This window comes from Microcaecilia unicolor, chromosome 5 (assembly GCF_901765095.1).
Source record: "Microcaecilia unicolor chromosome 5, aMicUni1.1, whole genome shotgun sequence".
Taxonomy (NCBI): domain Eukaryota; kingdom Metazoa; phylum Chordata; class Amphibia; order Gymnophiona; family Siphonopidae; genus Microcaecilia; species Microcaecilia unicolor.
In genome coordinates this window covers 281,603,564-281,628,485 of record NC_044035.1, presented here as the reverse complement: position 1 = coordinate 281,628,485, position 24,922 = coordinate 281,603,564, and the positions used below count along the sequence as shown (strand labels likewise).

Below are 24,922 nucleotides of genomic sequence, written 5' to 3'. Positions count from 1 at the left end.
TATGTGCCCCATCGAATCAAATATAGCCACTCTGTGACTGATTAAATAGGTTTTAAAATGCCAAACCGCCATTATACGATGCACGAGGAAACAGGCTGAAAAATAAAGCCAGAGACAGTGAATTTATTTAGCTATGTTTGGTAAAGAATTTTTTTTGCTAATATGGGATTTCTGGTTTCTTTTCTTTTTGAGTGTCCAGTTTAATATCCCTGAAGCAGCAGTGGTTATACTGCAAAGTACTGGCCATCATCAGGTTGACTCAGGGCCGTGCGATGCGGTAAGCGAGGTAAGCGCTGCAGGGGGGCGCCCACCTCTGGAGGGCGCCGCCGCGGTGCTTACCCTCGCCCCGCGCCGCCGAGGACTTTAAATCTTTTACCTCGGTCGCAGCAGCGTCAGTGAAAGCGCTGCCGACGTCTCCCTTCCCTTGCACTCATTGGTTCCCTCAGTGTACCACCTTCTTCTGACGTCAGAAGAAGGCGGACACTGAGGGAACCAAGAGCGCGAAGGGAAGGGAGACGTCGGCAGCGCTCCGCTTTCACTGATGCTGCTGCGACCGGAAGTAAAAGATTTAAAGGCCCCAGGGCGCGGAGGAAAGAGCAGAGAGGCATGGATGGGAGGGCAGAGAGACAGGCATGGATGGGAGGGCAGCAGCAGGGCCCAGGGAGAGGACAAATTGCTGGAAGGGGAGGGGAGAGAGGAGGATTGCTAGCTATGAATGCAGCAGGGAAGGGCAGAGAGAGACAAGGATGGACATGGGGGCCCAGGGAGAGGACAATTTGCTGGAAATGGAGGGGAGGGGAGAGAGGAGGATTGCTGGCTATGGATGGAGGAGGGAAGGGCAGAGAGGGACAAGGATGGACATGGATGGGAGGGCAGGGCCCAGGGAGAGGACAAATTGCTGGAAATGGAGGGGAGGGGAGAGAGGAGGATTGCTGGCTATGGATGGAGGAGGGAAGGGCAGAGAGGGACAAGGATGGACGTGGATGGGAGGTCAGGACCCAGGGAGAGAGAAGAAATTGCTGGAAATGGATATAGAGCAAGAAATGAAGAAGAAAGGAGGAAAGTAAAGAAATAAATGGAAAGGAAGCCCTGGAAATGGAGTTAAGAGGACAGATAGCAGCAGACTCAGATACTGGGCCAGCATGATCGGAAAAAGAAAGTCACCAGACAACAAAGGTAGAAAAAAAATCATTTTATTTTCATTTTAGCGTTTGGAATATGTCCACTTTGAGAATTTACATCTGCTATCTTATTGTGCAATGTATAGCAATTTGTTTCTAAGAATATTGCTGACAATTCCTGTCAGTGTGGCAAGTGGTGAGCGATCATTTTCACCCGGGGGGGGGGGGGGAGAGGGGGGGGGCGTGATCATTTTCACGGGGGGGGGGGGCCCCAACTGATATTCTGCAGGGGGGCGCCACAGACCCTAGGCACGGCCCTGGGTTGACTTACGGATCACATTAACAGCTAAGTTCTCGATTTAAAGATTTACCACAGAACGTTTAAAATGTTTTAATCACTAATAAAAAGTATCCTTAATATCATCCATTTAAGTTTTTTTCTATATAAAAAGGACCATCAGTAGGTGGATAGAGTGCAACATTCAGTTGCAATTCCTGACTCTATTTATCACACCTGATATCATCATCAGTCCTAGAATTTTTATATGTTATACAGAAGCTCTTTTTAAATTATTCTTTTTTAGTTATTTAATGATTTTCCTGTTTTTATTCTCATTTCACTGATAACAATAAACTAGTATCCATTACTTATCTCAAAAGATCTTCTGTCATTTGTAAATCCAGCAATTGCTTTATAAGTCCAGTATACCCCATCCGACAAAGTGCTACGTTTCGCTAGTCAAGCTGCTTCGTGGATTCAGAGTCTATAACGAGAAGATAGCATTAAATATACATCCCTGCTAAATAATATCTAAAACGACTCTCATAGCTTACTCCTTTTCATATATTCTTCTGGCAAAATCTCCTGCTGTTCATTCCAATATGGTGGCAATGTTTATTCAATATATCCAACTCACGTGGTGACATGTACCAATCACAATCACACTAATGAAAACCAATTAAGTTCTTAATTGAGCCCCCAATGGAGCTACTGTTTGCAACTCATATATCCAATGCTGTCCCTATCGTATTTAAAAGTCTTTCAAGATTGCCACCCTCCCTCCTGACATCTGACACACTGTCAATCACACGCCATTTTATATCTACAAGTGTTTGATTTTTGTGTAACCAATGGTTCAGCAATGGAGTCACCATTTGTCTCGTATTAAGCCATGATTTATGTTCTGTGAATTAAGTACGTTATCTGTCTTCTACCCACATAACATTTCTGACAAGGGCAAATTATAATGTAAATTACATTCATTGATTCACAAGAAGTATTTGTTTTTGCTTTAATCAACATATTACTTCCCGATGATAACCACTCCTGTCCCTCAATTATCACACCACTGGCATGCTCCACATTTCTTATGTTGGAAATTCAAGGTGGTATCCAATTGTTTCTTCTGCAGTAATTCACCTATTGATTTACCCCTACTCAATGCCATAATCTGGGGTTCCAATGATATAGGTAGTAAGTTTACCATATGCCAAAGTTTATAAATACTGGATTTATCTTAGATGAAAGACTAGAATAGGGTAGAATGCACGTCAGTTTCTCATGTTGTTTCTGTCTTTCATAATTTAATAATACATTCCTCTGAGCATATCTTGCCTTTAAATAAGATTTGCGGATTACTTTATGAGGATAACGCCTCTCCAATAGCCACATCTTCAAATCATGCGCTTCCAATTTAAAATCTTCATTGATGAACAAATTCTCCTCAATCTCAAGAATTGACTAATTGGCAAACTATCTCGTAGTCAATGAGGGTGGAAGCTATGATAGCGCAATCATTTGTTTTGTATCCATTTTCTTCTGGAATAAGGTAGTTCCTAACCCCTTAGAAGTTTTAAACACTGTAACATCTAAAAAATTAGTGGACTGCTGATGGTACGTTACTGTAAATTGTAGATTCTTGTTCTATTAAGTCATGTAATAAAATCTTTTAGAGCATCTTCTGTATTATTCCAAATAAAAAAAATATATTGTCCAAGTATCATTTCCAACATAAAATAAATTGGTTCCAAACTGATAGAAAAATATGTTTTTCTTCAAAAGTGGCTACATATAATGTGATTAGTGTGATTGTGATCATTAGTGTGATTGTGATTGGTACATGTCACCAAGTGGGTTGGATATATTGAATAATTGCTGCCACCATCTTTGAATGAGATTATGCCAGAAGAATATGTGAAAAGGAGTAACTTATGAAAGTTGTTTTAGATATTATTTAGTAGGGATGGATATTTAGGGTCCCTTTTAAAATGCGGCAGTAAGCTCAATGCAGGCTTACTGTTCGCTAAAAAGGAAGTACCGTCAGTCTACTGTGCGTTGTCATATCCAGCGCTACAAAAATACAGTTATTTTTGTAGTGCCAGTGTGTACCCGGCGGTAATTGGGCAGTGTCACGTGCTGTACACAATAGCCTTTATGTGTAAAGGGGTGAAGGGGGCACCTATATGTGGGTACAGTGGGTTTCTGGTGAGTTTTGGAGGGCTCACAGTTTCCACCACAAATGTGACAGGTAGAGGGAGAAAGGGACCAGAGTCCCTCACTCCATGGTGCATTGCACTGACCACTACACTACTCCAGGGACCTACATGCTGCTCTAATAGACCTGGATCTAACATCTGAAGCTGTCATAGAGGTTGCTAAATCATATTTGTATTAACATTTGTGGGGGGGGGGGGGGTGGTAGGGGGTCAGTCCAAATGCAGATTTATGCCACTTTTTGGACGTTTTTCTCTTTAGAAAATGAGCTCCATAGTCACTCATGACCTGATGCACCAAACTTAAGGGGCCAGCAATGTGCGATTTTGATCAGTTCTAGCTGGTTTAGTAAGCATGGTCTTCAGCAAGAAATGCACTAAGGGGTTCTGTGGGCTCTTTTCTGTTCGCGGTAGCAGGCAATGAGAATCATATACAAAATTATTACAATGAGCTGATTAGTATGTAAATGTGCATTCCGAGCAATGCACATAAAGGAACACCTACCTGAGAACAGCTGTAGGCAGTGGGTTTTGGGGGGGGGCTCAGCAGACAAGATAAGGAAGCAATGGTGAGATGTGTACCTGGGAGCATGTTTTTTTAAGTCCACTAGGGTGCCCCATTTATCTTCTGGAATGTCTGGGAGACCAGTCTACTAAAAATGCTTGATTTTCTACGTTTTTCACTTGGACGTTTTTGTTTTGAAAATGGACCAAAAAACAAAACATCCAAAAAACAAAACCTTGTTAGAAACAGTATTTGTCAGATTTTGGACGTTTTTTGCAAAACGTCTAAAGTCGGACATAGACATCATATTGAAAATGCCCTTCTATGTCAACATCAGGAGTTACACCTGCTACCAAGTACGTTTAAGGTTTTAGCAAACTGCTCCTTTTGAACAGCACTGTACTAGAAGTTTCCCCTTTAAATCCTCAGTGGTTTTTGTCCATCACTCCCCAAATGCCAAACTGACAAGGGAAATATATGTTCATTAATCTAAAATGGCAAAGAAAATCACATACCTGCTTATGTTGCTATTCTACAAACATTTATACGCTGGCACAAATAGATTTATGTACTGGTTTTCAACCTGTTGAGATTTTTGACTCCCTCCCCTAAAATGGATGCTTATCCTGTTTATAATCGAACGAGAAAAACGCCCAAGTTCCGACCTAAATCTGGAGATGGACGTTTATCTCACAAAAACAAATAACGCGGTATAATCGAAAGCCGAACTTGGACTTTTTCAACTGCACTCCATCACGGAAGCGTACAAAGTTGACGGAGGCGTGGTGAAGGCGGGACTGGGGCATGGTTATCACCCGAACAGAGATGGGCGCCTTTCGCCGATAATGGAAAAAAAGTATGCGTTTGCAGCTAGAATTTAGGGCACTTTTCCTGGACCCTGTTTTTTCACGAATAAGGCCCCAAAAAGTGCCCTAAATGACCAGATTACCCCCAGAGGGAATCGGGGATGATCTCCCTTGACTCCCCCAGTGGTCACTAACCCCCTCCCACCACAAAAAATGATGTTTCACAACTTTTTATTTTCACCCTCAAATGTCATACCCACCTCCCTGGCAGCAGTATGCAGGTCCCTGGAGCAATTGTTAGGGGGTGCAGTGGACTTCAGGCAGGTGGACCCAGGCCCATCCCCCCTACCTGTTACAATTGTGCTGCTTAATGCTTAGTCGTCCAACTCCCCCAAACCCACTGTACCCACATGTAGGTGCCCCCCTTCACCCCTTAGGGCTATAGTAATGGTGTAGACTTGTGAGCAGTGAGTGGGTTTTGAGGGAGATTTGGGGGGCTCAACACACAAGGGAAGGGTGCTATGCACCTGGGAGCTCTTTTACCTTTTTTTTTGTTTTTGTAAAAGTGCCCCCTAGGGTGCCCGGTTGGTGTCCTGGCATGTGAGGGGGACCAGTGCACTACGAATCCTGGCCCCTCCCACGAACATCGTTTTTGAGCTGGGCGCTTTCATTTTCCATTATCGCTGAAAAACAAAAACGCCTAGCTCACAAATTGTCGAATAAAACATGGACGTCTATTTTTTGGGAAAATATGGTTCGGTCCACCCCTTCACGGACCCGTTCTCGGAGATAAACGCCCATGGAGATAGACGTTTTCGTTCGATTATGCCCCTCCACGTCACCTACACTTGAGGCATAAATGTCAATTTCTCCTGAATTTTAGAACAGCCTCTTAATCAGCAGATTCTGTTCTAAAATATTAATGAAACTTGAGATGTCCTGACCTGGACATCTCAGTTCCAACTTCAGGGTGTTGCGACAGTGAGATCTTCCAACCTCGAGACTTCCAGTTACGTCACTGTGTATTTCAAGTCTTATTCTGGTGCTCAAATAGCCTCTCTCAGAGAACCTCAAGCCTCATTCTGGTGCTCCAATAGCCTCTCTTGGTGTATTCCAAAACACATTCTGGTGCTTAGGCCACTGTGAAGTCGCTTAAGGATAGATTCTATATATGGTGCCAAAATAATTGGCACCAAAAAGGCACTATTCTATAAGCCATGCTTCTATTCTATAAGCCGGTGCAAAGAAAAGCTACGAGAATGGTATGGGATTTGCGTAACAAGACGTATGAGGAGAGACTTGCTGACCTGAACATGTATACCCTGGAGAAAAGGAGAAACAGGGGTGATATGATACAGACGTTCAAATATTTGAAAGGTATTAATCCGCAAACGAACCTTTTCCGGAGATACCAAGGCGGTAGAACGAGAGGACATGAAATGAGATTGAAGGGGGGCAGACTCAAGAAAAATGTCAGGAAGTATTTCTTCACGGAGAGAGTGGTGGATGCTTGGAATGCCCTCCCGCGGGAGGTGGTGGAGAGGAAAACGGTAACGGAATTCAAACATGCGTGGGATAAACATAAAGGAATCCTGTTCAGAAGGAAAGGATCCTCGGGAGCTTAACCGAGATTGGATAGCAGAGCCGGTAGTGGGAGGCGGGGCTGGAGGTTGGGAGGCAGGGATAGTGCTGGGCAGACTTATACGGTCTATGCCAGAGCCGGTGGTTGGGAGGCGGGGCTAGTGCTGGGCAGACTTATACGGTCTGTGCCCTGAAGAGCACAGGTACAAATCAAAGTAGGGTATACACAAAAGTAGCACACATGAGTTGTCTTGTTGGGCAGACTGGATGGACCGTGCAGGTCTTTTTCTGCCGTCATCTACTATGTTACTTTGTTACTATGTAAAGTTAGACATGGTTTATAGAATAGCGCTTATGCCGAGGAATTACGCCTAACTTTAGATGCTGCTATTTGCACCAAGTGAAACTTGGTACAAATGTATGCGCCTAAATTGGGTGAGTATCCCTGTTATTCCATAACAATGTGTGTTAATTTTATGAATGCCTTCTTACGCCCATGACCCTCCTATTTCCGTGACCCCATTTTCAGAATATGTGTAAATTATAGGTATGGATCCCGTGCCTAACTTTATGCACACACACATATTAATTATGCTAAACAGTCCTAGTGAAAAAGCCAATTATTGGCACTAATTAGCTCATTAATCAATTAAATTGTGCATGAAAATTGGGTACACGCCCAAATTAATGTGCACAATTTTGGTGATCTTTATAGAATTAGGTGATTAGTGTGTAACTGTGAGGGGGCATATATGTGGGCAGAGCATGGGCGTGTCACCAATCAACACTTGCAACTTATGGAATACATAGTAGGTGACGGCAGAAAAAGACCTGCACGGTCCATCCAGTCTGCCCAACAAGATAAACTCATATGTGCTAGTTTTTGTGTATACTTTACCTTGATTTGTACCTGTCTTTTTCAGGGCACAGACCGTATAAGTCCACCCAGTACTATCTCCGCCTCCTAACCACCAGCCCCGCCTCCCACCACCGGCTCTGGCACAGACCGTATACGTCTGCCCAGCACTATCCCCGCCTCCCACCCACCAGCCCCGGCACAGACTGTATAAGTCTGCCCAGCACTAGCCCTGCCTCCCAACCACCAGCTCTGCCACCCATTCTAGGCTAAGCTCCTGAGGATATAAGCTTATTTGGGACCTTGGATAATTTATGAAGTCTAGTGACTCCTCCAATTTATAGTTATACCCACTGATTGCCAGGCTTCTTCTTGAGATTGCCGGTAGGAAAACATTTGCACTCCTACAACAGATACCACAGCTAAATATTTTCCAGCTGATATTCAAAGGCACTAACCCGATAATTGCTGGAAAGCAGAACATAAAGTGGCTCAGTGGCACTAACAAAACAGTGACAGGGCAGTCTGTTAATGGAGCCAAAGACTGTCTGGGTAGCAGTGATATTCAGACCACTAACTAGGTAACTATCTTGATAAAGTTAGGACAGCAAAAAAGGCTGTCCTAATTCTATTCAATAAGGGATCTGAATATCACCACCGGTCAAGCAACAATTCCTAGCTATTCAGCTATCAGCTGGTATACAGATACCAGTGTTGAATAACCAGTGGCATTTTAAATATCATGGATATGACACAAGACCAAAAGGCAGAATGCAATACTGATCATGGAGCTTCCCTATTAAAAATCTAAGTCGCTAGAAATCTCTCACATGTATTTTTATGTGACTACACACACCCTTCAAATCCTGAGCTAAGATACTGAGGTGCCCTGAAAGACCATCTTGAACATTTTTCAAAATAGATACTTGCTCAAGATACTTAGGTCGAGGACAGGATGAAATCCCCGTGTCTTTTTTTGTGACTAAAAACAAGAGAGTAAAAGTACCTGCTTTTTTTTCCTAGGTGGAATGAAATTGACCTCACTGGCCTCCTTGGCAATGGGTATTTTCCAGTGCAGACAGTTACATAAGAACATAAGCTCATAAGAGTATCTATACTGGGTCAGACCAATGGTCCATCCAGCCCAGCCCAGCATCCTGCTTTCCAAACAGTATACTATCAGTTAAACATAGTAAATGACAGCAGATAAAGACCCGAATGGTCCATCCAGTCTGCACAACAAGATAAACTCATTTTATATGGTATGTGATACTTTATATGTATACCCGAGTTTGATTTGTCCCTGCCTTTCTCACGGCACAGACTGTAAAAGTCTGCCCAGCACTGTTCCTGTACTAAAGATTCTGAAGCTAACGTTGCTTCCCCTTAAAATTTACACTCCAGCCCATCCATATCTATTCAGCCACGATCAGGGCGCAGATCGTAGAAGTCTGCCTAGCATTGGTTTTACTCTCAAATTACCGGCGTCGCCACCCAATCTCCACTAAGATTCCATAGATCCATTCCTTCTAAAAAGGATTCCTTTGTGTTTCCTTGTATGTTTGAATTCCATTACCGTTTTCATTTCCACCACCTCCCACGGGAGGGCATTCCACATATCTACCACCCTTTCTGTGAAAAAATACTTCCTGACATTACTCTGAATCTGCCTTCAACCTCAATTCATGTTCTCTAATTCTACCACCTTCCTGTCTCTGGAAAAGGTTCGTTTGTGGATTAATACCTTTCAAATATTTGAACGTCTGTATCATGTCAGTCTGTATCATGTCACCCCTGATTCTCCTTTCCTCCAAGGTATACATGTTCAGGTCAGCAAGTCTGTCCTCATATACCATTTTTGTAGCTTTTCTTTGCACTGCTTCCAGTCTTTTTACGTCTTTTGCAAGATACCACCTCCAAAACTGAACACAATACTTCAAGTGAAGCCTCACCAACGACTTGTAGAGGGGCATCAACACCTCCTTTCTTCTGCTGGTTATACCCCTCTCTATGCAGCCTAGCATCCTTCTGGCCGTCACCTTGTCACATTGTTTCTTCACCTTCAGATCCTCGGACACCAACACCCTAAGGTCTCTCTTTTGAGTCGAGTTAACTAATCTCTCCCCTCCTATTTAGTATCTCTCTTTTGGGTTTCTGCACCCCAAATGCATCACTCTGCAGTTCTTGGCATTAAATTTTAACTGAAAAAAATAAAGAAACCAACTAATCATAAATATAATGTCAAAACAGAACACTACATAAGTGTATAGAACTAGTGAGAATAATATATTTATAAAATAATCAATTTGTGCTCAGTTTTTTTGGTGTATTACAGCGTCTGGAAGACTCGAGAAATGCAACAGCACCATTCCACCATCATAGCACTTCCAACCTTTCCTTCCTATATCATAAGTTAAATGATCACAAAAAACATGTAGTAAAGGTAAGTACTTAGCTTTTAAAAACCTAGGAGGAGGATCTTCCTTTTGTAATCATGATGATGTGGCTATGGAAAAACTGATGCGAGCCCTCGGGCGTTGTAAGACTTTTTTTTTTTATATTGCAAGATGCCGTTGTGTCTTCACTCATAGAATATCTTTAAATTAACATCCATGGTTCACTACATGGGCCATGTTTCAACAATGATTGGCGTCTTCAGGGGAACTTATAGATCAGCAACTCTAGGGAGGAACCAACCTCATCTGAGTTCAAAGCAGTTCAGATGAGGTTGGTTCCTCCCTAGAGTCTTCGAGACGCTGTAATACACCAAAAAAACTGAGGACAAATTGATTATTTTATAAATATATTATTCTCACTAGTTCTATACACATATATTGTGTACTGTTTTGACATTATATTTATGATTTGTTGGTTTCTTTATTTTTTTTTTCAGTTTACTGATTAGAAACCGGAAAACTTTTAAACCCAGATTATTTATTGATTAAAGTTTAACTGCCAGACCCTCAACCATTCTTCTAACTTTTGGAGATCCCTTCTCATCGTTTCTACTCCCTCCAGGGTATTCACTCTATTGGCTATCTTCGTGTCATCCACAAAAAGGCAAACCTCTCCTTCCAACCCTTCAGCAATAGCTCTCACAAATATATTAAACAGAATAGACCCCAGCACCAACCCCTGAGGAACTCCACTGTTCACCTTCCTTTCCTTCGAGCGGATTCCATTTACCACTATCCTCTGCCACCTGTTGGTCAAGCAGTTTCCTGTCCAGTTTAGCCCTTTCAGCTTATTCACGAGTTTTCTGTGGGGGACTATATCAAAGGCTTTGCTGAAATCCAAGTAGATTACATCTAGCGCACATCCTTCATCCAGTTCTTTGGTCACTCAGTCAAAGAAGTCAATGAGATTCATTTGGCAGGATTTTCCTTTGGTAAAGCCATGTTGCCTCAGGTCCTGTAACCCATTGGCTTCTAGAAAGTTAACTATCCTTTCTTTCAGCAGCAACTCCATTATTTTTCCTACCACCGAAGTGATACTTACTCGTCTGTAGTTTCCCACTTCTTCCCTGTCTCCACTTTTGTGAAGAGAGACCACATCCGCTCGTCTTCAATCTCGCGGAACCTCTCCCGTCTCTAAAGATCTATTAAATAAATCTTTAAGAGGTCCTGCCAGAACCTCCCTGAGCTCCCTCAGTATCCTGGGATGTATCCCATATGGCTCCATAGCTTTATTGCATGGGGCACTTAGAAGTGCCACCTAAGTGGAGGAGTGGCCTAGTGGTTAGAGCACCAGTCACAATATCCAGGGGTGCCTGGTTCAAATCCCATTGCTGCTCCTTGTGATCCTGGGCAAGTCACTTAACCCTCCATTGCCTCAGGTAGAAAATTAGATTGTGAGCTCTCCTGGGACAAAGAAATATCCAGAGTACCTGAATGTAACTCACCTTGAGCTACTACTGAAAAAGGTGTGAGCAAAATCTAAATTAAAATAAATAACTTTAAAACAGCCACTGACCTGCCATAAGTGGGTGCACCCACATTTTGACATGCCAATGCGGCTTTGTGCTGGTATTCTGTAACAGCTTAAGCATGCCTAAATGCTATTATAGAATTGGCACTCAGAGCACCTCATCATGGAGACTACATCTTGGCTATAACTAATTTAAAAAAAAAAATGGAACTCAATATCTTTGTGTTATGTCAAAAACCTATACATCCATTTATAAATACTAATAGGTTTTAAATAAATGAAAACATTTTTTTAAATATTACTACTACTACTACTACTACTATTTAGCATTTCTATAGCGCTACAAGGCATACGCAGCGCTGTACAAACATAGAAGAAAGACAGTCCCTGCTCAAAGAGCTTACAATCTAATAGACAAAAAATAAATAAAGTAAGCAAATCAAATCAATTAATGTGAACGGGAAGGAAGAGAGGAGGGTAGGTGGAGGCGAGTGGTTACAAGTGGTTACGAGTCAAAAGCAATGTTAAAGAGGTGGGTTTTCAGTCTAGATTTAAAGGTGGCCAAGGATGGGGCAAGACGTAGGGGCTCAGGAAGTTTATTCCAGGCGTAGGGTGCAGCGAGACAGAAGGCGCGAAGTCTGGAGTTGGCAGTAGTGGAGAAGGGAACAGATAAGAAGGATTTATCCATGGAGCGGAGTGCACGGGAAGGGGTGTAGGGAAGGACGAGTGTGGAGAGATACTGGGGAGCAGCAGAGTGAGTACATTTATAGGTTAGTAGAAGAAGTTTGAACAGGATGCGAAAACGGATAGGGAGCCAGTGAAGGGTCTTGAGGAGAGGGGTAGTATGAGTAAAGCGACCCTGGCGGAAGATGAGACGGGCAGCAGAGTTTTGAACTGACTGGAGAGGGGAGAGGTGACTAAGTGGGAGGCCAGCAAGAAGCAGATTGCAGTAGTCTAAACGAGAGGTGACAAGGGTGTGGATGAGGGTTTTGGTAGAGTGCTCGGAAAGAAAGGGGCGGATTTTACGGATGTTGTAAAGAAAGAAACGACAGGTCTTGGCGGTCTGCTGGATATGAGCAGAGAAGGAGAGAGAAGAGTCAAAGATGACCCCAAGGTTTCGAGCTGAGGAGACAGGGAGAATGAGAGAGCCATCAACAGAAATAGAAAACGGGGGGAGCGGGGAGGTGGGTTTGGGGGGGAAAATTGGCACTCAGAGCACCTCATCATGGAGACTACATCTTGGCTATAACTAATTTAAAAAAAAAAATGGAACTCAATATCTTTGTGTTATGTCAAAAACCTATACATCCATTTATAAATACTAATAGATTTTAAATAAATGAAAACATTTTTTTAAATATGTGTGCCAACAGCTATTTGTGCTCTTTCTAACACTGGGCAGAAAAAAACATTTCCATCACTGTACACACAATTTCTAACTTAATTCAAGAAAGCATCATAAAGTCCAGCTCCTGCTTATCTTAAAGATATCCAAAGCTGAGCTCCTTGGAGTTAAGAAGGCTGTCATGTCTTAAGTGAAGTCAGCGCAATTGTAGAGCATATAGAAAACAACCCTCATGAATATTCCTCAAGTCTTACTTTAATATTCCTTTTGATCTTCCTCTACATAGATCTATGCTTTGCCTTCAGGCTTACTCAAATAATTCACTTGCAAAATAATTTAAAAAAATGTCTGATAATGCTTAGTGAGTACTTGTAGATACCTACATCTTAGAACCAATTTATAGAATTGTCCCCTAACTCCTGGATTCTATATAGTGCAACTTAAGTTGTGTGTGCAAATCTGGTCATTCTCTGTATTTGCATGCACAACTTAATTTAACAAGCCATTCAGCATCAAATATTGCCAATGAACAAGCAATTATTGACACTAATTAGGTTTAATTAGAATTTAAAGTGCACAACTGTCTAAGCATATTCTGTAAAGTGATGAGCGTAAATTCTAAGTCACGTGGAGGGGCATTTTCGAAAGAAACGTCTATGTTTGGATTTGGATGTCCTTGTAAAATGTCCAAATCCGGGGGCAGGGCAGTGGCGTAGCCACAGGTGGGCCTGGGTGGGCCAGGGCCCACCCACTTAGGGCTCAGGCCCACCCAACAGTAGCAAACGTTTAGTGGTAGCTGGTGGGGATCCCAAGCTCTGCCAGCTGAAGACTTCCCCCTGATGGTAACGAAAACACTACTCTCCACAATAGCGGCACCTGCGCATGCTCAGTTTTCAGTGCATGCCTGCTGCAGACTGCCAAGATGGAAAGAAGCATTTTCTCACCAGCTGAGATATTTTTTGGGTGGTGGTTGAGGGGAGGGGGAGAGAACACTTGATGCCCACCCACTTCTTGCCTAGGCCCACCCAAAATCTGTTGTCTGGCTACGCCCCTGGCAGGAAAAGCTTATTTTCAAAAAATATGGACGTCCATCTTTCGTTTCGAAAATACCAAGGACATCCCTAGACATGGATGTCTTTGACTTTCAGCGATTTTCGAAACCAAAGACACCCATGTCTAAAATGTCCAAATGCTAGCCATTTAGACGTGGGAGGAGCCAACATTAGTAGTGCAGTGGTCCCCCTGACATGCCAGGACACCAATCAGGCATTCTAGGGAACAATGCAGTGGACTTCATAAATTGCTCCAAGGTGCATAGCTCCCTTACTGTGTGTGCTGAGCCCATCAACCCCCCCCCCCAAACCCACTACCCCCAACTGTATACCACTACCATAACCCTTACGGGTGAAGGGGGCACCTAGATGTGGGTACAGTGGGTTTGTGGTGAGTTTTGGAGGGCTCGTTGTTTCCTCCACAAATGTAACAAGTAGGGGGGGTAATGGTACTGGGTCCACTTGTCTGAAGTGCACTGCAACCACTAAAATTGCTCCAGGACCTGCATGCGCTGTCATGGACCTGAGTATGACATCTGAGGCTGGCATAGAGGCTGGCACAAAATATTTTTAAAGGTGTTCTTTGAGGGTGGAAGGGGGTTAGTGACAACTAGGGGAGTAACGGGAAGTCATCCCCGATTCCCTCCGGTTGTCACCTGGTCATTTCTGGCACCTTTTTGTGCCTTATTCGTAAAAAAACATGTCAAGGTGAAAATGTCCAAGTTTTACTTTAGGACACCCCTGCTTTTTTCGAATATGGCTCAAAGACGTCCAAGTCTTAGGCACACCCAAGTCCCGCCTTCACCATGCGTCCTATACGCCCCTTTGAGATTTGGACGTCCTTGTGACGGACTAAAGTTGGAGACGTCCAAAATCGGGTTTCGATTATACCAATTAGGATGTCTCTGGGAGATGGACGTCCATGTTCCGATTTATGTCAAAAGATGGACGTCCATCTCTTTCGAAAATGAGACTGATAGTTGAAAAGAGGGCATAGCCATGGGCGTGCAATGGCGTTTCTAAAATGTATGCGTGTTGTTATAGAATACACCTGGTCCACACCTAATTTAGGTGTCAGTATTTATACCAAGTTTTACTTGGCGTACCTGCCCATGACTAAATTTAGTCATGTGGATGGGCGCTCAGTGTATTTGATAAACCATGCAGAAATTTATGCGTATTCTAAAAAGTATGCCTAACTTTTAGCATACTTTATAGAATATGCGTAGTTGTATTTTTTTTCCCCACCATATTTTTAAGTGTGCTACATAGAATCTAGCCCTAATTGCCTATCATACTTTAACAAAAGGACCCCTATATTTCTCCAAAATATTTGTAATGCTTTAGCATTAGTTTGGTTAAGTTGTTTTACAGTATGTAATTTTTGCTGTAAAATTTTAATTATAGGGAACAAAGGAGAGGCAGAAGATCAGAAAAAGGCAGACCCCACTAGGGGAATGCTGCCCACAAATGGGCGGAAGGCCAGCTAGAACAAAGGGGGAAAGAGGGGAGGGGCAGGGGGGGCTAGAAAGAGCTAGGGGCAAGAGGATAGGTATGGGGAGAAGGTAAGGAAAGGGTTAAAAAGGGAAAAGGGCAAGGAAGGGGAGGAGGGGCGTGACAGACAATAAACGGTACAGGTGAGGGATCATAGGGTCCTTTGAGCTAGCCAGCACGAAGAAGCAGCGCTGACCCAAATAAATACATATGCCTGATGTGACCACATTTTGCCAAGAGGCTGCGTGAGAGGCAAAACTGTAGGACAAAACAAAAAAATTAAAATCACATGCTAATAATCATACTATATTGAATTAAAATCATATCAGTGAGTATACAACTTATACAGACAGTGTTTTGAGTTGGAAACAGTACATACCTAGAAAGCATAGATCTCAAATTGAGGAATAATCTATCAAATTGACTTGAACAGTACTCTAGTCATAAATGTACTATTGTCATACAACATTCTTAGAAAATGAGATGGACCACATTGTTGTCTGGCAAACAAAACTTTATGTTTGCATCTTTTTTTTCAAGAACAAGCTAGAGTTTAAAAAAAGAAAAAAGCTCCAAAACTTTTCAACTGTTAAATAAGAACCTACCAAACAACAAAACAGTACAGATACTTCCACACAATTACACAAGAAATAAAAAAAGATTAAAAAACAAACAAACCTGGAGAAGCTTGAGACAGAAAGCAGGCTCCACTCTTTATTGAGTAAAATCAAGGTCAAGCTGATTTTACAATAGCTTTGGTTGCTTCCTGCCTTAATTTTATGCTGTTTGTTTGTACTGCTTTTGATTTTATTTCTGTGTCTTTACTGCTGCTTCTGTAATGGCTATGAACAATTCAATGATTCTTAAAATTAAAGGGGCCCTTTTACTAAGGCACTCCAAAAAGCTGGTGTAGACATGTATTGGATGCTCACAGGTCCACTTTTCAGAGTGTCTGCAAAAAAGGCCTTTTTTTTTAAACCACAAATGGACGTGCAGCAAAATAAAAATAACCGTGCGTCGATTTTGGGACTGAGACCTTACCACCACTCAATGACTTAGCGGTAAGGTCTCACTCGTTAACCGAGTGGTAATCATCAGTGCGTATACACTGCTGATTACCGCCTGGTTAGCGCCACATGATAAATAGAAATTTTTTTCTGTCACACATTTTGGACGAGTGTCAAAATTAGAATTACTGCCCGGGGCACGCAGAAGCTGGGTGGTAGTTCTAATTTGACACACGCCTTAGTAAAAGGGCCCCTAAATGTGTTTAACCACTCTCTTAATTCAAACTGCCTTAGGTCAACACCTCTCTCTTAAATATCGCTGCAGTGGAAATCCTTTTGAAGATAAGTGGGTTTTGTATTATAAGAATGTTTTGAAACTGAAAAAAGGCATGAGCACAGAGATACTTATATGGACTAGTGATGAAATTGTGCGATGTTGCTTACTGATAAAGGCAATGAGCAGAGCATACTGAAATCCAATCACTAAATATTTGTTTTCTGGTGCAGTGATATTTAAGAGAGAGTTGTTGGCTTATAGGAGTTTGTAATACCTATAGCATTAGCTGGATTATTGCCTATCTAACAGCTAAACTTGTTATCATTTTATGTGTGAAAACACTTTGGACCATTGAAGTAGAATTAACACAAAAACTCTGGTACACTCTTACATGCTCAAACTTGGCAGTCACCAAAGACACAGATATTAGTATGCATCTTGCATTAAATTATCAAATAAAACATACTTCAAGAATAATAACTATAGAGCAGTTTATTATTTAATCATTTACAGCATCATGGGGGATACTTTACATTCACATCCTAAATCTAATTAAAATCTTCACTAAAAAACAAATATCAATTGGGAAAAGCCTTTACATTTTTTAAATCCTTTCATCAAAAATTGAGCCTTAGAGGTTGGTTGTGATTGAAAACGTAGAACCAATATATATGTGAGATGCCAAAATTTTGTGATTTGTCGTCACAAAATCCAAAAGGAGGACACTTTTTATCAATTTATAAGTGAAACTGAGAATATGACAACTACAGCTTAATTTCCCAGAAGCCAACCATCTCTTTTCTTGTTTTGACGGACGTAGATGGGCTTTTTACCACAGTTCATTAACATTCTGTACACAAATACACAAAGAGAAATTGTCAGAAAACATTTTTTTTTTCCTGGAGGGGATAGGAAGATTCTTTGACTTTGCAAGTTTTTAGCAAGATGTCTGACTGCAGGAAAATCTAAGCATCATCTGTCTGATGATGAAAACATTGGCTGATGAAATCTGCACTCTAGAGGTTGTAACATCTTACTGAAAAATTCTCAGCTGGAATCCTTCCCAGAAACTTCAGCGGAAGAGGGAGAGACAATTGATGACAAAGTAAAAGACCAATCTTCCGTAGCCACTTAATGAAGACATGCTTCAAGAGGTTTTCTGTATTTGAGATCACTCTGCACCCCAGGACAAGACAAAAAATGCAGATTCTGCACTCACACACTGCAATCAACAGGGAATAATCTAAAAAGCTAACCAGAGGTTGCTTGTTAAATTGACTTACAGCGGCTTTCCTTTGGATTCACAGGTCAAAGTCAGTGACTGTCCTTCTTGTGGAACAGGGGTGGAGGGCAAAATCTTAACAGAAGGTGTATCTGGAAGGAATATTACAGAATAAGCATAATTTATTAAGCTAATATATATTATTTGCATTATCCATACAAGTTATAAAGCAATATATTCCCTGATGTGTTGCTGTCTTTGTTTGAAATCACTTTTTTAGATATCTAATGATATTTTGGAAATCTTAAATCTGCCACTGTAATTGTATATATAAAAATGTGTCTTAAAATTATATTCTTAAGCATTAGAGACAGCTCATTATAAAAATTCATTTCAAAAGATTTTTGAGGTTGATGTGTGGATATCCAAATTTCCCAATACAGCTAACTTGGATTATTCGGCCTCTCCCTGAATTTGATCACTGTATGATTTGCCAGTCTTAATCCTAAATTAAGACACATACATACAATGGGTGGGCATTTTTGAAAGGATATCCATGTCAAAACTGCAAATACTCCCACAAAAGTCTTGAACAATGCACTAACAAATTAAGCACACTTTGCAAACAATAAAAGTGAAGAAACAATTTTCAAATGCTGGCAACTGATATTTAAAAATATATGGAGGAAAAGACCTCAAAAGTCTGCTGTACCTAATCTTCTTCCACTAAGGCACTGTGCAGAGCAATAGATCATCATTAGTCAAAAACCTCCAAAGCCTTCCCTCTAACAATTTTCTTTATCTTTTTATTTTTCATTAAATGAATGTAGGCAAAAGACACACTTATCTTTAAAACAACAGGGTCCCTTCTCCAGGCTTCTTCATGATCTGATTTACAGTCCATCTTGGAGTTCAACTTATAGCTCCTCCCATGCACTTCATAATCTCATATGTATTACATTCAAATGTAACAATGATGCCTCCTCTCTGGGTAGATTGGCTGGGTTTAAAAGATCTTTCAAATTCTTTCCTCTTGTAAAACATGAAGTTTGTTAATCCTATTGATGGAAAGAGCTATAAGTTGAACACCAAGATGGACTGTAAATCAGATCATGTGATTTATGTGTTACAGTGTCCCTGCAATAGATTGTATGTGGGGAAAACCACAAGACATTACTTGTGATAATCAATGAACACAGGTCGTATGTCAATCGATTGAAGTTGGGAGCTCTGATGGTGGAACACTGTATGTCTATGAAGCAGAGCATTTGAATGGGCTGTCTTTCTATGATGTAGTTCTGGTGCCCTGATGATGTTTTGATACCCAATTGGCTACCTGATACTTTAACATCTTAGTTATAAGGAAGCACCATTTTGATTTGGGCCTCAGCAAAGAAGACAGTGCTGTGGAATTGCCAGTATGTATGTTCAAGAAGTTAAGCTCTGTTTACATCGAATGCTGAGGGTTTCATGTGGTGTGCTTTATTTTTTGGCAGATCCGGGAACACATTTCCCCTGAAGAAGCCTGGAGAAATTATGGGTGAAATAGGACTCCTACTGGATTTAAAGTTAATGAAAAATAATTCATTCATTTAATGAAAAATAAAAAGTTGCTAGAGGGAAGGCTTTGGAGGTTTTTGACCAATGATGATCTATTGCTTTGCACAGTGCCTCAGTGGAAGAAGATTAGGTACAGCAGACTTTTGAGGTCTTTTCCGCCATACATGTTTAAATATTAGTTGCCAGCATTTGTTTGCAAGTCAAAATTGGGACATCCTGCTTATAACTTCCAATAAAAATGTCCATCTCACAGCCAATTTCAAACAGGAAATACAATGGGATTTCCTGTTTGAAAATACATGAGAACGGTCCAAAATGAACAGCAATTTTACAAACTAAAACGCTCCAATTATAAACACCAAAAATCCAGGGACAAGGACATCTGGGAGCATTTTTATAGAAATGGCCACACAGATGTCCTTGCAGAGCATAGGGGCAGCCTAGTGGTCAGTGCAGTGGACTGTAAACCAGGACACCCAGGTTCATATCCCCCTACAACTCATATTTTAAATGCTGAGCCCTCCAGGAACAGGAAAATACATACTGTACTTGACTGAACACCATCTCAATAGCCTTCAGGTTTGAAAGTGTCATAAATATTTAGGTATAGTAGGCATATTTCTGTTTCAGTAGGGCTTACAATTTAAAGGGGGAAAAAGAGAGCTGCATGGGGAATTGAACCTGGGCCCCTGGTTTACAGAGGAAAGACCACCAGAGTGAAGGAACAAGCAATCTACTATGATGCCACAGCAGGAAAGGAATAAGTAGAGATGTAGAATATCTTCTAATACAAGACGCTCATACAAAACAGTTTGTCCAGATGTTTATTGAAGCAACAGCTAAAATCAAGCAGCATAATTGCCTGTCTCATGCGTCTAGACAACAGCTGTTTGATTTTAGCTGTTGTTTCAATAAATATCTGGACAAACGGTATTGTGTGAGCATCTTGTGTTGAAAGATCTTCTTCATTCCTACTTCTTCCTTCCCCCTGGTTTACAGTCCACTACGCTGATCACTAGCTTAGACCTGCTTTCTGCTTTGTTCAGAATGTCCATAATACCTGATGCTGTCATAGAGCCTGGTATTCCTTTCTGGTTTCACTTTCAGGGGAGTGGGAGGAAGACAGCAACCACTGGGGGATTCATGAGGGGTCATGCCTTAATCCCTCCAGTGGTCAGTTGCTCATCTGTACCCTGGACATGACTAAAACAGATCTAAATAAAAACATTCTTCTTTTTAGCCTTGGTTGTTTCTTACCATTCAATTATTATTATTGGATATCCTAATTTTGGGCCCTCTCTTGTCCTACCCAGAACACGCTCTTGCCATTTGGATGAACTACCATCATAGGCAGTCGGTGGCCCAACTGTTTGGGGAGGCTAAAGGGGGCGGGGTTAGGGGTGGGGCCAGAGGCGGGGCTTACATCCATAATTGTCTGACAACAGAAAAAAAATAAGTAAAAATAAGTCACAATTAATACCTTTTATTAAATTTAGATATTAAATATGTATCATATGTCAAAGAATAAAGTGGTTGCTCAAAGCATGTACTAACCACAATTGCTCAACTGCAAAACACTATGCACAAATTTGTGCAAAAACACACTCATAAACCTTACTGTACCATAACACTGGGCAGACCCTAATAAACCAATATACAACCCATACGGAAAATGCAGACCGTCAACAATATGAAACAAGGGATCATATCATCACAATTCTCATGTAGAGCCACAAAACACCCTTTTAGGGTGGAAAGTGTTCACAATGAGCTCCTTTTATGAACGACTATATGTAGATCCTTCAAGAGGTAGTGTGTCATGATTTAGGCTCTAAAACCCTTTCTGATGATTTGGTGCCACCTCAGTAAGGCCAATACACAATCTCTCCACTGCAAAACACTATACACAAACTTGCGCAAAAACACACTCATATAGCCAAACTATAACAGTACTAATTCCAAGGACAGGACGAGCTAAACCTTATGTGTGGAAAGGCAGCACTGTAATTACACGGGGCTCTAAAACTCCAGTGCACAACCTAGTGAAACAAAAAAAAACAACCCAAAAAGGGCTGAAAATACTACACGCTAGCAGAATACTGCACCTTGATCACACATGAAAAACACATGACACAACAGATATGAAGGCAAAATACTGAACTGGAAAGTTACCTCAAGAAGTCAAACTCAGCATGCAGCAATACTAGAAAAATTGAAATTTACATGCAAAACATCACAGATGCACATTTCCAAAAGCTGACATATTCCAGTTAATAAATTCTGAATAAAATACTTTTTTCTACCTTTGTTGTCTGATCATTTAGTTTTTCTATTCGCTTTGGTCCCAGTGTCTTCTTTCCATTTGATATTTTTTCTCTCACCATGTCCACCATCCTCCTGTGTCCTTATGTGTCCTGTCTACCATCTGTAGCCCTGTCCCTATCCTTCAGTATCCCGATCCAGCTCTTAAATTCAACAGTTTTCCCTCCATTCATATCCAGCACTTCTCCTCACTCCCCTCCATCCATGTGCATATACTTCCCTCCCCTCCATCCATGTCCAGCACCTTCCCTCTTTCTCTCCTACCATGCCATCCAGTGTTATCCCTCTTTCTCTCTCCATCCTTCCACCCATTATCCTCTCCCAATCCTTCCGTCCATTGTCTTCCTCTATCTCCCCTTCCTTCTAGACAGTTCTCTCTTGACCCTTTTCCATTCAGCATGTCCTCTCTCACCCCATCCTTCCAGTGTCTTTCCTCTTTCCCTCCCTACCAGTTTCTTTCCTCCTTCCAGCATTTTTCCTCTTTCTCCCTCCTTTCATCCAGCCAGCATGTCTCAGTCTGACAGCTAGTGTCTCCCCCAGTTTCTCCCCAGCAGCTTCTCTCTCTCTCCTGCCCATGGCCCCTCTTTCTCTCCCCATCTCTTTCTGGCTCTCCCCTGCTTTTTTTCCATGTCCCTGGCTCTCCCCTGTTTTTTTCCATGGCCCCTCTTTCTCTCCCTCTTTCTCTCCCCATCTCTTTCTGGCTCTCCCCTGCTTTTTTCCCATGTCCCTGGCTCTCCCCTGTTCTTTTCCATGGCCTCTCTTTCTCTCCCCATCTCTTTCTGGCTCTCCCCTGCTTTTTTCCATGTCCCTGGCTCTCCCCTGCTTTTTTCCATGTCCCCTCTTTCTCTCCCTATTGCTCTCTGGAACTCCACTGCGCTGGCCATGTCCCCTGGCTCTCCCCTGCTCTCCTTCTCTCTCCTCCTAACGTTTCCAGCCAGTGGCCACGTTCTCTTCTCTCCCTCCGGCCCGGGCCTCTTTAGCTGACAGAAGAAGAAAAAGAAGCGCGGGGCCACAGCAGCTTTCAGACATGCGCTGTCGGCTCTGCCGGTCCTCTGCCCCCGGAACGGGAAATTGATGTCACGGGGCAGAGACCGGCAGAGCCGACAGCGCATGTCTGAACGCTGCTGCGGCCCCGCGCTTCTTTTTCTTCTTATGCTGGCTCCGAGAGAAGCGGCGGCAGTGGATCAGCTGCATAGATGTCGTTCCTGGCTGCCGCTGCGCTGCTCAATAGAAGCGGTGGCAGCAGAAGATTTTGTCAGGAGTCTCAGCAGGGCCGCGGGGAAGGTCAGAGCTGGGCTGGGGAGGCTAAGCCTCTTATACGGGGCGCCTATGACTACCATATAGGATGTTCAAATTCTGCCATTTCAAAACTCAATCTGGATGTTTCTAGAAGATGGACATGCTTAGCATGTGAGAAAATGTTTACCGTACAACATATTAAAGCATTTTGCAGTAATTTTGCAATTTCCACATGCTAAGCACATTTTTGAAAATATTTTTTGGAAGGGGGTGTGCCATGGATGATGAGCTAGCATGTCTATGTTAACTAGTTAGCGTGTTCTGATTAGTGTGCACTAAGTGGTTAATGCAGAGCTAACACGGGAGCACTTAGCACCTCTCAAATAGCAGGTGGTAAGTGCTCCTGGGTTAATTTTTTGCAGGTCTCACACACTATTGGAAAAATTATCATAAGCCCTGCAAAATAGAAAGCCTTCTTTTAGGGTAGCATTATAAATAGGATTAGCGTGTGGAAGAGTCCCACATTATAAATAGGCTTAGTGTGTGGAAAAGTCCTACATTAAAAGACGTTAAGTGCATTTTCTAACGCATTTTAGTAAAAGGGCTCCATTAAAAAAATTGTTTATAAAGCTGTAGCCTTTGATTTCCAAAATAAGGTAAACCACACATACCCAAGCCCATGAAGTTTGATAACCACCTTGCTAGGTAGGTCAACTTTGCTTCAAGCAAGATGTTCTACTATCAGGCCATCTGATTTGCAGGCATTGGCCAACCCAAAGCCACCTTCATATAATGCCCTCACTTCACCTAAGAAATCCATACCAAGTGCAACTGCATCCAAAATTCCAAAGTTTCTCAACATTAACCATTCTACCGTTCCAGCTGGTTTCCATACATGACCCTGCATATTAACAGAGCTAAAACATACCATGTAACTAAAAAGCTGTGCCAGCAAGTGCACAAGAGAAATAGAACAAGATCAAAGCACTTGTTGCCTGTGAAATGGCATGAAAAGAGAAAGGTGATAGGAACTTCCAACCCTCTGCAACCACCATAAGAGCGTATAAGATATGCCAAATGGGATCCATCAAGCTGAGCACCCTTTCTCCTACAGCGGAAATCCAGGTTCCTCACACCTAAAGAAAAATGGTGATTTCTCAAGTCTATATAGAATCAGATAAGGACCAAATGGCCCATCCAGTCTGCCCATCCTCAGTAACCGCCAACTACAGGCTCCGCCCTTTCTGCCTTGCCTCACCCTATGCTTGGAATAAACTTCCTGAGCCCATACGCCAAGCCCCCTCCCTGCCCGTCTTCAAATCCTTGCTCAAAGCCCACCTCTTCAATGTAGCTTTCGGCACATAACCATTTACCTCTATTCAGGAAACCTAGACTGCCCCAATTTGATTGACTGCATACTTTGTCCTTTAGATTGTAAGCTCCTTTGAGCAGGGACTGTCCTTCCTTGTTAAATTGTACAGCGCTGCGTAACCCTGGTAGCGCTTTAGAAATGTTAAGTAGTAGTAGTAACCACTAACTCTTCCTTTTTTAAAAGGATCCCATGTGCTTGTCCCACACTTTTTAAAATTCCGACACAGTCCTCATCTCCACGACCTCCACCAGGATGCAATTCCATGCATCCACCATCCTTTCTGTAAAAGAGAATTTTCTTAGATTCTTCCTAAGCTTATTTTCTCTTAACTTCTTCATATGCTCCCTCATTCCAGAGTTTTCCTTCATTTGATAAAGGCTCTCCTCCTGTACATTAATGCAACAGAGGTATTTAAACATTTGTATCATATCCTCTCTCTCCTACCTCTCTTCCAGCATATACTTGCTAAGGTTCATGAGCCTGTCCCTATATGTTTTATGACCAAAACCGCTAACTCCATCCTGTTTATATCTTTCTGTAGGTGCGTTCTCCAGAATAGCACACAGTACTCTAAATGGGGCCTCCAGAGACTTATATAAGGTTATTATCACCTATTTTTTCTTGCTGGTCATCCCTCTCCTTATCCACCCGAGCATCCTTCTGGTTTTGACCGTCACCTTTTCTACCTGTTTGGAAACCTTAAGGTCATCATACACATTCACCCCCAAGCTCCCCCTCTTTTG

At 42.1% G+C, this 24,922-nt stretch overlaps 1 protein-coding gene across 1 annotated transcript in view; it reads right to left on the bottom strand.

Annotated features, from left to right (window-relative positions):
* The window catches only part of CADM2 (cell adhesion molecule 2), a 1,618,262-nt gene that overhangs the window by 219,879 nt on the left and 1,373,461 nt on the right, over positions 1 to 24,922 (bottom strand). Inside the window, exon 7 of the mRNA XM_030204240.1 lies at positions 17,748 to 17,838. Within this exon, the coding sequence (XP_030060100.1) occupies positions 17,748 to 17,838 (91 nt within the window). The remainder of the gene's footprint in view (positions 1 to 17,747; positions 17,839 to 24,922) is intronic.